The sequence below is a fragment of the Strix uralensis genome, chromosome 1 (genome assembly GCF_047716275.1).
Source record: "Strix uralensis isolate ZFMK-TIS-50842 chromosome 1, bStrUra1, whole genome shotgun sequence".
Classification (NCBI taxonomy): Eukaryota; Metazoa; Chordata; class Aves; order Strigiformes; family Strigidae; genus Strix; species Strix uralensis.
Genome location: NC_133972.1, coordinates 50,698,924 through 50,713,164, shown reverse-complemented (window position 1 = coordinate 50,713,164; position 14,241 = coordinate 50,698,924). Strand labels below are relative to the sequence as shown.

Here is a 14,241-nt window from a genome sequence, read left to right as displayed (position 1 = left end):
CTGTAGATGTCTACAATGTAGATTTCTACAGCTGAATTTGTCACCCTAGTCCATTTGTTACATTAAGAAAGATTAATACTTTTGAGTTTATATGAATTGAGCAACTTGTAGAAATTTATTTGGGATAAGATGAACTATGCTCCTGATTGTGCTTATTAGGCTGACTTGTTCTCTACTGTATACAAAAGAGGACCTGTAGTGCTTCTGTCAGCTGTAGAGTTATATACTGCCAGCTGTCACCTATGGGGATATGTACTGCAGCATCTCCATGGAGTAACAATGCTGTTGGTGGACTGGGGACGTAATCTTGTAGCTCTGATGATTTTGGCTCTACTAGTGGAAAGGAACTCTGGTATGTGATATTTAACTTGTTTCCTTTCATTTTGACTTAAGAAAATACTATGGTCATATTTAGAAAAGGAAAACAAAAATTGCGAGAAAAAGACACCTTAAAATAATGTCAGTTCTTAAAATGAATGCTCTAAGTTCTTTTCAGAAGGAAATTAATACTTTCAGGTGAATATCTAGATCTTTTAGTTAATTTCTAGATGAAGGAAATTGTTTTTTGATTGTTAAAACTCATCCCTCCTATGCTTTTACTTCCTTTGTTGTTTGTCTGTCTTATAATTTCTGTGCTTTGGGAAAAGATCTTAAAGTTTGGCGCACAGATCCTGGCTCCATCTTCGACATTGATCCTCTGGAGGACAATATTCAGTCTAGGAGTCTGCATATGCTTTCTGGTATTGCTTATATCCTGCCTTTTGCCAAATCAGCTTTTTAAGTTTATGAAACTAAGTTGATACAGTAAATTTTCAGGTCAATATGCCAGCCATATGTTTTATAAGTATGTTTTTATCTATCTATCTATCTATCTATCTATCTATCTATCTATCTATCTAGTATTTTAAAAGCAGTGTTTTATAGGAACTTCAACTGTAGTGACATGTGCAGATAAGAAATATTATCCTAAACAGTTATCCATACAGTTTACAAGTAGCCACTTAAAAAGCATTGACCTAGTTTGTCCTCACCATAAGTAGAATATTTAAATAGTTGGACCTTACAAACATTTCAGAGATAACAGAAGGAGGCCTATTTATGAAATTGATTTATTTTCTATGCACACTTTGCTTATATGGCACATGATATTATGCTTTGTGCTATTGTTTGAAACTCCAAGGTATTCATAATTTAAGGGTAGATGGAAAAGTAGAGAAGGTAATGTAATAACAGGCAGCAATGCTTTGGGTTTACAAGTTTTTGGACTTTTTCCTCCCAGAAGTGTTTGGTTTGAATGTTTAGTTTTGTACATGTATTTTCTTTGCTACTAATAGTGGAACTTTAAATATGCTTTTGAATATCATACAGCAGTTTTTCCACATGCACTTGTATGCATGCTAGTATAAAGGAACATTTTGATTTTCCACTGGAAATTTTCATATGCTTTATCTTCATCCCTTTTTTTTTTCCCCCAGTATCTCAATCCTACCTTCCATTTCTGCTGTTCTTTTAAAGCAGAGAACAGGCTTAGTTGTATCTGACTTTGAAGCAACCTTTTGAACTAATAGTGTTCAAGATGGATACAAAATTGTGAACAAGTCACTTTTTTACTAGTTTTAATGCCATCAGTGTATGAATATCAGTGTTAGTGGCGTTGGGATTTTTGTTGTTGCTTGTCTTTGCAGTTCTGTCATCTATTTATTGTGATATTCTTTCTTTCAACCTTTGTAGAAAGAGCAAGCCGTTACAGTAAGCAGTATTTACATTCTACCAGTTTGGGAGATTATAAATCAGATGGCTCTGACACAAACCCTACCTTTTCTTACTGCAGTGAGATAACAAGGCAATCTGACGAAGGAGGTACCCCTTATTCCCACCTTTTTTGCTAATGACACTATCACAGTGTGTTGAGACCTCACAGGCCCGTATTAACTCCATATCCTTGTATAGTCACAAATCATTAAAAACTGTATAAGCTTTTGCCTGATTGATTAAGGAAGCAAAGCAAAATCTCAAGATTGCACAGTTTCTTGCATGTTGTATTGCTTTAGCGTGATTCCCTTTCACCATTTTGGTAACACTGTCAGTCTGAAAGCCCTGCTGACTCACATTTACAGTGCTTAAGAGAAAGATGTGTTTTTGCAAAACATATATGAATGTTTTTTTTTTCTCTTGAAAGACACAATGTAACTGAAAATAAAATACACCTCTGAACTGAAAAAAAAAATTTACCCTGTGCTTTTTGGTGGGCAAATCAAGCATATAATAGTATTTCAGTGACTGAAGAACTTCTTTCCATATTGAACTATTCAGGTGCTTGTGGCTCTGTTTTCATTCTAAAAAAAAGAAAAAGTGTATCAACTGGCAACTTTCTTACAAACGAAGGTTTTCTTACACTCTTGGCATTTTGGGAACCAGGGTTAATATTCAGCTGGGAAGCTTATATTGTCTGTTATTGTTTAACATGGATTAATATTAGAATACGTTGATGAACCTGCATTCCCAGGTACAAAACCACATCTTGCATCAGTTTGATGCCATAGATTAGAACAAAATTTATAAAAATGAATGAGGGTCTAGTCATCGTCATGGCATTACAGTGTGTACTAGACTTGACTGGTGAATTGTAAATATTCAGAAACATTGCATTTTAAATATGTATTTAAAAAAATAGTGATTTCTACGTCTCAGTTGTGAAAGAAGGTGCATTTGAAAGGTTATCCAAAGGGTTACTTTTTTTTTCTTTTTTTAAGAAGGTGTTAGAGTAAAGATATTATTACCATTTAGTTGCCTGGCATCCTTGAATTACTGGTGCTTTTAGAAGATTTTAAGGCATCTTAACTGTAGTCTGTGCCTGTTTATGTTCTCCCACTCACCAGAGTAATATGTTATTATAGTGGCTAGTGTTTAGGGAGTCTGCGTTGTGTTAGGTGCCATATGAATACCTACAAGCAGCTCTGATTAAGAACAGGTGAGGAAGAAAGTGTTCAGACTGAAGAACTAACTCTAAAAGAAAGAAACACATCTTTGACAGAACTATAATCCATTATATCATGGCTGTCCATCTTTATTTGATATTTTAACTGTATTCCCAACTCTTTTAATGGATGATATCAATAATGCACATCACGCTAGTTTTTATGCCTCTTCCTGTGATGATGCGAAGTGGGTTTCGCGGTCCACTGCATATTGTTTCTCTGTATCTGTTCTGATCTTTTTTGGCTCTATTCCAAGCTATTTTAACATTGCTTTGTCAGCTTGATTTGATTGTTAACAGATATATTTTATTACTTGCCATATTGAGAATAGGAAATGGGTTTTATTTTCCTGGTTGTTTTGGCACTAGCAAGCTTGCTTTTTGTGTCTTTATTTAAATCTATTGTTGTGGTGATGTGTTGAATAGATCCTTGCCAAGATCAACATATTTTAGCAGGATATTGTTTCCGCTTTTGACCCAGCTGGCTAGCCAGGGTTTGAGCACTTGCAGACAGTTCCCATTGCAGGGGAGAAATAAATGCCAGAGCTAAATAATTTGACATAATCCTAATGATTTACAAGAAAATGCCATTTCTGTGAACACAGTCAGAAAAAAACAGCAGAAGATAGCATTTTTGGTCAAAAATACCAATCTTTTTCATGGCAGCATCCCATCCAAAATGTCATTTAGCACATAGCCACAAGGTGAGTTTGCCCTTGACCTTTATACAGTATTTCTTATGGCATACCACAGTAAATGAGAACCAAATCCGTTTTGCTGAGATTTCATGGCTGTTTCTCATGGATTTTGTACTTTTAGATCTAGCAGTGTTTCTCACTGGCAATCGTTCAATCTGCGTGCCGACATGAAAGACAGTTGGAGATCTGTGTCCAATTTTACAGCTTCTAAGTGTCTTTGGCCTTGTTTCATCAGCTTTCAGATATTTCTATGTTGTTCAATTACTAATTTATTCTAGATACCTTTATTGATATTTGACCCACAATTCAAGTGTTTCACTGCTACTGCTAGTGGAAGTGTTCCTTAATCGCCTCTCCCAGCCCTTAGCCAAGTCCCTTGCTTCATGATGTTAAAGGCTTATTCAGATCTAGATAACTCTCCTCTTTGGGGAATTTCAGTAACAACATCACAGGGGGGCTACTAATGTTATTCACTTGAATTACATCTTCCTATTTGATTTCCTGACCATTATTTTAGATGACAAGGTTGAGCTGAGCCAAGTGTGCTTCCCAGGGAGCTTTCCCTAAAAATCAGTAGATTTTTGCATGATGTAAGTTCAGGAAAATACCTGTTTTCGCTTTTAGACTACTGCAGGTAAAACTGGATAGGAAACAATTGTTAACACTTTCCAGAAAGCCTGATGCAGGTGATGAACTTTCATTTTGATATTCTTTTTGAAATTACTTTTCAGCTTTTTGCAGCTTCTCTCTGCTAGTGTTTTTCAAGGTTGACTTTATTACTTCATGGTATCATTGATTTTTTTTTTTTGCCATACTGGACAGAAGGTGTTGCACTAGAGCTTCTCAGTCTGCCTAAATGCTTTGTAATTAATTACTGCCCTAACAAAGATTTCCTTTTTACCTGCAAGCCATTCTGTAGCACTTCTCAGAAACAGTTGGATGCCACAATAGTTCTTGCAAAATTCTCCACTGTTTTTCAAGTAGTTATTTTCAGCTTGACTAAAGAGGAATAGAAGCTAACAATTTCTCTCTTTCAATCCTGCCTTTAATACTGGTTTTGCAACTTTGCAGACACGGAGCTGTTAATTCATTTTTGGGAGGGTTTTTCAGATTATTTTTGTCAGAAAAAGAAGTTAAGATATATGGATGTCAGATTTATTTTTGTTTATAAAGACAGACCAGACAGTTCCTTCTTCACAGAACACTGTATATATAAAAAAAGGCAACAAGAGGCAGTTTCTTTGCTTTCAATTCAGGTCTTTGTAGACAGCATTGTGTCCAAGAGATTTCTCAACTGTTTTTTTGGGGGTTTCTTTATAAATTCTTTTATGTCTGTCAGAATTTTCTGTGCAGTCTTACACACTGTTTTTCTCCCAGTTCTTTTCACGCTCACTCTCTTGCTCCTCTTCCTCCCCTAAAAGCAAGATCCCATCCTGTTAGTTTGCATTCAGGCACCAGGAGAGTATGCTCTGGTTCATATGGCTCAACACATATTCCAGTCTTGCATTATTTTGGACAGTTGTATTTCAACATTCTGCTGCATGAAGGAGATGAATTGCTTTTCCATGTAACTCCCATTTAGATATAATTATGGAGTTTTTGGTGTCTGATGACAGAAAGGAACACAGGTATCACCTAACTGGACTTCTTGTATTCACGGTCTCTATGGTGTTTCTCAGAAGTTGTGCTAAAGCTTGTATTTTTATAAAGGTATCTTCTCCTATTTTAAGGTCTCCATATCAAATTAAATCTACTGTCTTTTGCTAGTAACTTCAGTAAGTGAAAAGGACATTTAGATCACATGCTCATGGCTCAAGAGTGTTTTGTTTAGTTCATTCCTCCAAAAGTGAGAGTAAAAATGCTTGGAAGTAGCACAAGTTCACAATGTTGGAGACTTTTTAAAAAGGCCTGTTATTTTAGAACACTTTCTATATATACTCTTCTCAGTAGTTCCATTTCTGGAGACTGAGATGAGGAAAGGACTTTTTAACACTAGAGCGTTGATACGTGGTGCAATGTAAGATACAGAAATTAATACGTGGTGTGTGATCCAGTGCCAATCACAGAAACCAAACTTAGTTGCTCAAAGCTCTGTGTGCAGCTATAGACAAAGAGTGGCAAGTTAAAGTGAAGGCTGAAAGTAAACCTTTAAGGTTAATTAATATTTTTCTTCAAGCCCATTATTTGTAGTAAGCAAAGAAACAAGATATTACAACCAGAGGAAATTCTGGTTTAGGATTAAAATGTCAAACAATTTAAGTCTTTGAGTGTGCACAGAAACTTGTCCTTAAGGGAGTTGACCTAGTGTCTGCAGGGGTCACTCAGCTACTACTGGAACAAATTTCAAGCTTTGCCATGATGGCAGGGAAGTGACTATGCACATTTATGTGCTACTAGAGCAGAGTGTCGTGATGACTGGCTAGATGAGAGCAGATGAGCCATGGCACTGCTACTAGGGCTACCATTTTTGTCACTTCTGTTTTGCATCAGTCTTTGACTCATTTTGAGGTGAAGAATTCCTCTTAGTGTGTTTGGAATGAGAAGACTCATCTGCACTAAAGAGTATCACTTATTTTAATTTCACTGTTATTTATTCATTCTCTGTGTCTTTTGTTGTGCAACAATTTGTGTGCCCATTTTGTTTTCATTATACTTCAGTGAAAGTGTTTTCTTTAGGGTTCCTCCTTTTGTTTTAGTTATCGAAGACCTTTTATACTGCTTTCCTTCAATCCTGTTTCAACTGCAGAATGTTTTCATTTCACTTTCTAATATTCTTCCTTCTCTCAGTTTTTACTTTAATTATCTTTCAATTTATTGTATCTCTGTGGGGCTTTCTGTTTAGCACTCTCCTGTTTTAATTTAAGTCAGCAGCATTTTATTTAATATTACCAAGTTTTGCTTTCAGTCTGAAGGTTTCTACTTTAAAATGATCCTGCAATAGATGAGTTTAACTTTTTTTATCCCTGATACACTCTTTTTTTCTTGTTAATTGAAACCTTTTAGGTTGGCTTTCTCCCCTTTTGGTTCTGACCTTCCCTTTTTTAATCTTCTATTTCCTCTTAATTTCTGGTTTAATTGGCGTGTATCAGCATATAGACACGATATATACGGTTTTTCAGTGTGTTAAAGTGTCCCTTTATTCTTTAAATTGTGTATAGGCTGTAGATAGAGGAAAGTCAGAGGTGAGTATTAGTTCCTTTCAATCATGGATATATTGTTATTCTGCTGGGAAAAAACTTGTTTTCTTTGTGATTTTCTAAGTCATCATTGTACTATCCTAAAAGCTATATAGAAGTCAGTCTGTAGGAGACAGAAATCAGGTTCGCTGTACTCCCAAAAACTCATGTTACGTAGGAGACCTTAGTGGATATTAGGACAGAATTTTCAAGTGCCTTTTGTTGCATTTTAAAAATGAGTGCTAAAATTTCATGTATTTGGTAGGAGCCAATGTGTTACTGATTTGCTGCATGTTCACATTTATGCTTGTCTCCTTCAGCATAAGTTCTTCAGATTCAGTTCACTTGCCGCCACCAGACAAGTAGTGAGAATTAACATAAAGAGGCCTTGATCTGAGGTTTAAGGTCTTCCTTTCTTTATTCTGATGAAAAGGGTCTGCTGCTAAAATTCAGGTCTCTTGCTTTGCCTCTGCCTGGGAATCTACCTTCTTTTACTCGCACTGGCGATCCAGATACACAAATTTCAACAACTCATGAATAGTCAATTTTTGTTATCCATCGTGAAAGTAACCTGTAGGTTGCTATGAGAAAAATGAAAATTTGTATTAGATTCTTCATTGATACTACATACCAATTAGTCAGGTCCAGAAAAAATTAATGCAAACAACCTTTAAGGAATAAATATGGGCATGTTGGCAATTTGACTCCAAAGTCTATGAAGACTGCAGAACACATCCTACTGCAGTATCTTCCTGTGGGATATGGGTACTTAAATTTTGAAGTCTTTATATAGCTTGGAGTGGAAGTTAAGTCAATGAGAAACAGCAAGTCCTTTCATCTTTTTCCCTAGTGGCGCGTCCTCCTTGTGTGATATGAGCCTTTTGAAGAATAAAGGCTCCAAAGTAGCTGAGCCTGCTCCCCTCCCTTTCTCCAAACTCCAGGGGTTATCTTTCTCCTTTCTCACTAAGGCAGGAACGTATTGTAGGCCATTAGAAGTACTTTTGTTTGAACTGCGGTGTGAACACAGCCCTGCAAAGAGCAAATGTAGACTTTATGTATTATTGTGTATGACTGGCAACAGCCTCACACTGTGTACCAGCTCACGGAGAGGGCTTTTGTTGCTCAGCCTGGCACTGATATTTTAATCATTGATTTCAGGGATGTCTCCTTCTCTGCCCCTAGCACACACCAATATCTATGGCTCTGTATCTAAAATGTTTATTTGTAGGATTTGCCCTGAGGCTTTGACATCCACCCATATATGCCAAGAAAATCCTAGAACAAGGAACTGTGCTGCTGCTTCTGCTCCTGGTTAGTCTGATCAAAAGGCAAATGAAATGGAGAAAACAACTCCTCATTTCACAGGCTGGAATTGCAGAGATGCTCCCTGGTATGTGGGCCAAGGAGTCTACTTGTGTTGGGACAGTGGTAATAATCTCTTCTGCCAGTAGATGGAAGAAGAAGAGGGAAGGAAACAGGATTTGCTTCCCTTCCTTGCTCTGTTCTTCCCTTAATTTTTTATAAAAAACCCTCTGGTTTTGAGGATGGGAAAAATCACCATAGTAAAAGAAAAGTCAAAGAAAAAAAGAGGGGTTAATACCTGATTGGTTTTTGTATTGTAATGTAGAGATCTGTCTTCCATCTCCAGGTGCAGCTGGCAGGAATACAGGGCAGAAATCATTCACCCCTCTTCATATTCATATTCAGCTGCTAAGCTCTGTCATTTTAAGGAGGTCAAGCAGAATGACACAGCAGTTGTATTTTCTTCTCTGGCAGCCAAGGAAGAATGGTTCTTTTATGCTAGGTAGCTGAACTCTGTTTCCGTGCCGTTGTTCCCTAGAGTCCGGTAATCAAATATGGCATTTGGAGGGAGAGAAATTGTAGATTTCACAGGAAGAACTATAGGCTTTTGTGGGTTTCTTGTCCCCTTTCAAGTGTATCAGCAGGCTGTACTGCCACAGAAGGCTGAACACATCAAAACAATGCTCTGTGTACTCCCTCTTGGTGAGGGTCACGTCCACACTTCCCTTATCCACCAGACTCTTACATCTGTTTCTGAGTTTATTTATTTATTTATTTATTTACTAGATGGTGCTTTGCTTTTGCTTCTTTTACGTGCAAGCCCCCAGAAGGTTTGCCACACTGAAGGCTAATGTGTGGGGAAAAAAAGTCTTCTCCCACTCAACAGCATCATGGTAAAACTGTGCTTTCCCATCTTGGTAATCAGATGAGTTTCTGTTCTTAAGTGTATAATGTGATACAAATGCTTACAGACAAATAATGAATACAACACCCATAAACCTCTTGTAATATTTTTGAACTTGGTTAAATACTTCTCTGTGTAATATGAGGACAAGTGCATGCATATGTTTGGTCCCTATCTGATACCACAAATTAATTAGCATGAACAGTTTTTGTTGTTAGAGAGCTTACACTCCTTCAAAACTAGTGACTCCTGGTCTTCTGTTCTCAAATAGATTTTTGCCAAAATCATATAGTTTCCTTTGTAAAGGTTTGCTGTAACCACACTGTACCCCAAAAGGACAGTGCTTGTTCAGGCAGCAAGACAGAGCTCTCTCCCTTCTGAAAACTGTACCTTTCATTTGAAGATGTGTCTTGCTTTTTCAGCTTCTGCCTCCTGTTTTGCAGTGATTCCTGTTGCTCAGAAGGGCATTTTTTTTTCCCGATTAAAAATAATGACATTACAGATAAAGGATTTTTTGAAAACAGTGGGAGGTTTCCTGATGTTAGAAAGGTGATACCTTTTCACCTCTAGATTTGAGGTAAGAAGGAAAATTAGATGCAAGGTTAGTTGTGAGAGCTCAGATTTCAGTGAGAAACAGAGTGGGTGTGTTCATTGCACATGTGCTAGGTTTTGTATAAGTTTCCATGAAAAGAAGATTTCTGACTGTTTAATATATAATCTGGTCTCCTCTGAATAATCCATTTTAGCCTCTTAAACCATGTAAGTCTAGGAATCCAGAATGGCAGTGGGACCACATTTATGCACTAGCTTGAGCATTATCAAATCTATCTGTCCTAGTCTGCACTATTGGTCCTCTGCTGAGTGCTTTGTTAATGCAGAACATGAGAGAAATTAGTCCAGAAGATTAGATTTCATTCTCTTTCATTACAAAGGGGTATGAAGTATCTGTAAAATCTGATTTTTTAATGTAAAACTTGAAACTTCATAAGGCAGTCCAAGTGAGGGCTAAGTTAAGTTTGGATTAAGGTTTGATTTAGGGCTCTGGGAATAAAACTAAATATCCCACATTGGTTGTAATACACTAAGATATAAATTGTGATTCATCTGAAAGCACATTTTCATTCAGTTTATGTTCACTGAGGATGAGTTAATGTTCCAGGGAGAACTTTACATTTCACACTTCCAAAATATTTCTGCTTAGGTTCCCTCTGCATATCTTTGATTCCTATGCTTCTCTCCTGCTCCCTTGACATCTGGCAGCACCAAAAGGCAGTTCTCACACATCCAAGTGGAGGAGAATCCAGAAGACATCCCATTTTCAATTTCTGTAGTGTGGCAGCAGTTCAGAGGATCCTTCTGTTCACCCTGCCAGCTGGCTGAGTTTGATGTTCCCTTTTCCTTTAAACAGTGAGCAGAAAGTGGAAGGGAAATTTTCAAGTGACTCAACAGTTGGAAGTGTTAATGGCTCCCTTGGCAAGCAGTTCTTTCAGTTATTCAGTGTAGTCCCCTAGAGCAGCTTTTGATACACTTCAGAGGATTTTATATGCAGCAGACAATAAATATCATTAGTAAAATTATGTGCAGTCACGTACTTGATCCTGGTTGATGCTACCCTTCCACCATTGCTCAGATTGACTGTACCCACTATGCACATAAATAGCTGCACAGAAGTCAAAGTGCAGCTTCCCTGAGAAGAACTTGCAGGCTTCACTCTTTAATGCAAACGGGCAACAGTTGATGTTCAGTAAATGAGTTCAAATCATAATTGAAGGCGTGTGGGTAGTGTAACATGTTAACATAACCTTCATTTTACTAACTCTTTCCATTTGTGATGAAGCCTAGAGCAAAACCCTGCCTATTCACAATTTAAGAAGGAATTGTAGCTTCCTGTGGTACACTGTGGCCCCACCAGGACCAAGGATGCCTTAGGCTGGCTTTCAGACATTTTGTGCCTTCATAAATAAAATAATGTGATGGAGTGTGCAATGAAAGGAAAGGCATATTGTGGTCTGTTTTCTCAGCTGAGACATGCTGCAGCTTAGGTGGAATGTAAGCCAAAAAAGTCAGCTGGCGTTAAGGTTTGTTCGTCAGTGACACCAAATCCTGACTGCAATTCATATTCAGAACTCCAGAGCAGGATGGCCTGTGATTTGATTATATCCATTACAATACCAGTAGGAGAACTGGGGATATGTGTAAGTATTATGATACACCAGTTACTAATAGATACATAGGCTAAACTCTTTGGGCTGTACAGCTACCATTGAATACTAATTCCAAAATAATATTCATAGCAGTTTCTGCTATAATCCATATAAAATGAACAGGGGCACTCCTTTTATGTTTGAACTGCTAGATCAGTTCCTAAGACATAATGTAATGTAGAACATATATGTGGAAATATATGCATTAGATGTTGTAGAGATGAGTTGAAGACCTTGTCTTTTAGAAACGATGGTAAAAAAAAATCATTTTTGCAATCCAGATAGGTCAGTGGTTCTGCCAAAGCAAAAACAACCAGCCAAGCCCCTTCCCACTCCCATAGCATCTGTATAAATTGTGCTCCAAATACACAATCTGTTCTCCTCTAGTCCTGGTTAGTAATTCTTTTGTCCTTAGGTTGCAGTAGAGTATTTAATGTATTAAATCTGCTTTTGTGAGGAAAATGAATGAACTAAACATCTAGGAAAGATTTTGTAGCTGAATATTCAAAACGTAATTTTTTGTCAGTTGCACTACATTTAACTAGTTTAAAATATTCTGTGTTCATCATCATAACCCTGAAGTGACATTTTAGGATTCAAAACGGGGGACAAATAGGACTCCACTTCTAGGGTTAAAAGCCAAATAGTTGAGGTAGTTTTATTTTTACAGTGCAGTGATAAGAATTGGTCAGTGGGATATGGAAGGGGGATAAATGGTTTGTATTTTAAGTGAATGAAATTGTAAGTGAAGTAGATTGTTGTAACTGCCCATAAAATTCTAAATGACAGATATTGAATTCATAGTTTTTAAAATCCCCAAAACAATTATTTGTAGAAGTTGTATAAAGACAATAATTGTTGTCATTCATTCTAAATTGTAATTTTGTGTTGTGTTCACTTCCATTTTATCCTGTTTTTTAGCAAAAACCATAAAAACATGTAAGTATGAGTGAATACTACAAACAGCCTCTTCCTATATTTTTAAAGGCTGGTAACCTTTTGAAACAGTTTACTTACTGAATTTCCTGGGATATCACTTACCACTCTATTTTATAACAAATACCTTAGCTTTTGTGTGAAAAAGCTAATGTTTTAAGGGGCTGCTATGGAATTACGTTTATCAAATCTGTTCTGAGTGTTTGTGGTCTTACAGTCCTAAATGGCCTTTCCAAAGGCAGTGTCAGGAAGCTGATGGCATTTTCTGTTCATTAAGATTGTCTGCGCTGCCAGGAGAGGACTAGCTTGGGCTCTTTGCAGGCTGTGAAGATGCCACTCACCACCTCACTGCTCCACAGTCAGGCACAGTCACAGGCAGGGACTCTGGGTTTTTTGGGATCTGACGGCTTCTCCTCTCCTGTTGGCAGAGCACAATATTACATATATTTAATACTTCACAACTCTGTGATGCTTTACAACTACAATAATGTGTTAATGATTGCAAAGGCTTTTGAGCTGTGACTCAGTATCCTCCACCTCCTGTTTCTCTGTAGAAATGATGCTCTAAGGAATATCCACAAGCACGTCTTGGCAAAAATCTTCCCTTTATTACCCTCTTTTGGTGACATCCTCTTCTTTTTAACATTGACAGTAGAAAACAGGACATCCTTGGTTTTTTCATTAGACTGATACTTAATACCTGCTTGCAGATATGACTTCTGGAGACTGTGCTAGCCTGGGCTTTCCCTGAATATAGCCCTTTTGTGCAGTTTGTCTGAAGGGGAATGAAGGCCATACTACTTTTATTTAAAGGAAAAATGTCCATGAGAGGCATTTTTTTTTGCAGTAAAAAGACTTAGACCCTTTAGAGAGGCTGGAATGGACCTCAAGAAATATATTGCCCTGAAAAAGAACATCACTGAATTGACTGATCCACCGTTTCTCAAAATATGGAGAGTTAAGGAGAAGGCCTGAATGACCAGGCACATAGACTGTGATGTACTAGAGAGGCAGTTTGCCAACTGTTCTTCCACTGGACTAGCTAGTACTTCCCAAATTCCCACTCCATCTGCTATTAGGTGTATGATGGATTTATACAACAAATACTAGTGTAACCAGTATTAATATTATTGGCTGTTCATACAAATCAGGAATTTTGCAACAGGTGAAATTTTTGTGACTGTGTTTGCTCTTTGGAATAACTGAAATACGAGATAGTCTCCCTCTATAAGGAAAACAAATTACGACTAAAATACAGGGTTTCATGTGGCATGAACAAGTTAGATGTTCTTTTTGTCATTCCTTTCAAATTTTCTTTGTTTTCTTTGATATATGCTAAACAGCTGTGTGTGATCTTCTGTGTAATTTCATTCAAAATTAAATTTTAATTTCTTACAGTGAAACTACTGTTAAGAGTTATAATTGTATGATTCTGCATTTCCCACAGTAATCTACTTCAGTTTGCATGGTGGATACATATATTTAGACACTAATGAGGTTTAGTTTAAAACATTTTGTTTTATCCATTGTAAGTAATCTTGTGAGTAGCAACCTTCTGATTTTTTTTCATCATGAATAATTAATGTTATTTTAATACAAAATAAATCATTTTGTTGATCCTCCCTTGCCTCAGTTTTTTTCAAGGATTTGAAGATTGCATGGTTTATTTCTTATATCTTTATAATTTAGGTTATGGAAACTTCCTAAACTAGTAATGTTCTGAATTTGCCATTGACTCCAAGTAGTTCAGAGCTTCAATTCTAATGAGGTCAGTGAGCATGGCAGATATTTATTAGCACCCCGTGTGAATTAGGCCATACTTCCAGGTTGTTATTTCAACAACCTAATTATATCTGGGTTTGATATTCCAATTTACTAACTAATACTGACTCCTGTAATGGATAGTATGCAGACAAACTGCTGCTTCTGACAGCACCACTGAGAGCAACAAGCCTGGTAGCTCAGACATCCATGAAAACAGCCTAACTAAGGAGTAAAGGGCAAGAAAAGAGAAGAAAGGAAAAAACCAAAAAAACAAAAAACA

At 37.0% G+C, this 14,241-nt stretch overlaps 1 protein-coding gene across 10 annotated transcripts in view; it reads left to right on the top strand.

Annotated features, from left to right (window-relative positions):
- The window catches only part of NEBL (nebulette), a 270,414-nt gene that overhangs the window by 237,974 nt on the left and 18,199 nt on the right, over positions 1 to 14,241 (top strand). For 8 of the 10 annotated variants that reach the window (XM_074865817.1, XM_074865755.1, XM_074865774.1 and 5 more), the window contains 2 exons: positions 648 to 740; positions 1,732 to 1,860. The exons of the other annotated variants lie outside the window; for them this stretch is intronic. In XM_074865817.1, coding sequence (XP_074721918.1) covers positions 648 to 740; positions 1,732 to 1,860 — 222 coding nt within the window. The remainder of the gene's footprint in view (positions 1 to 647; positions 741 to 1,731; positions 1,861 to 14,241) is intronic. 10 annotated transcript variants of the gene reach the window in all.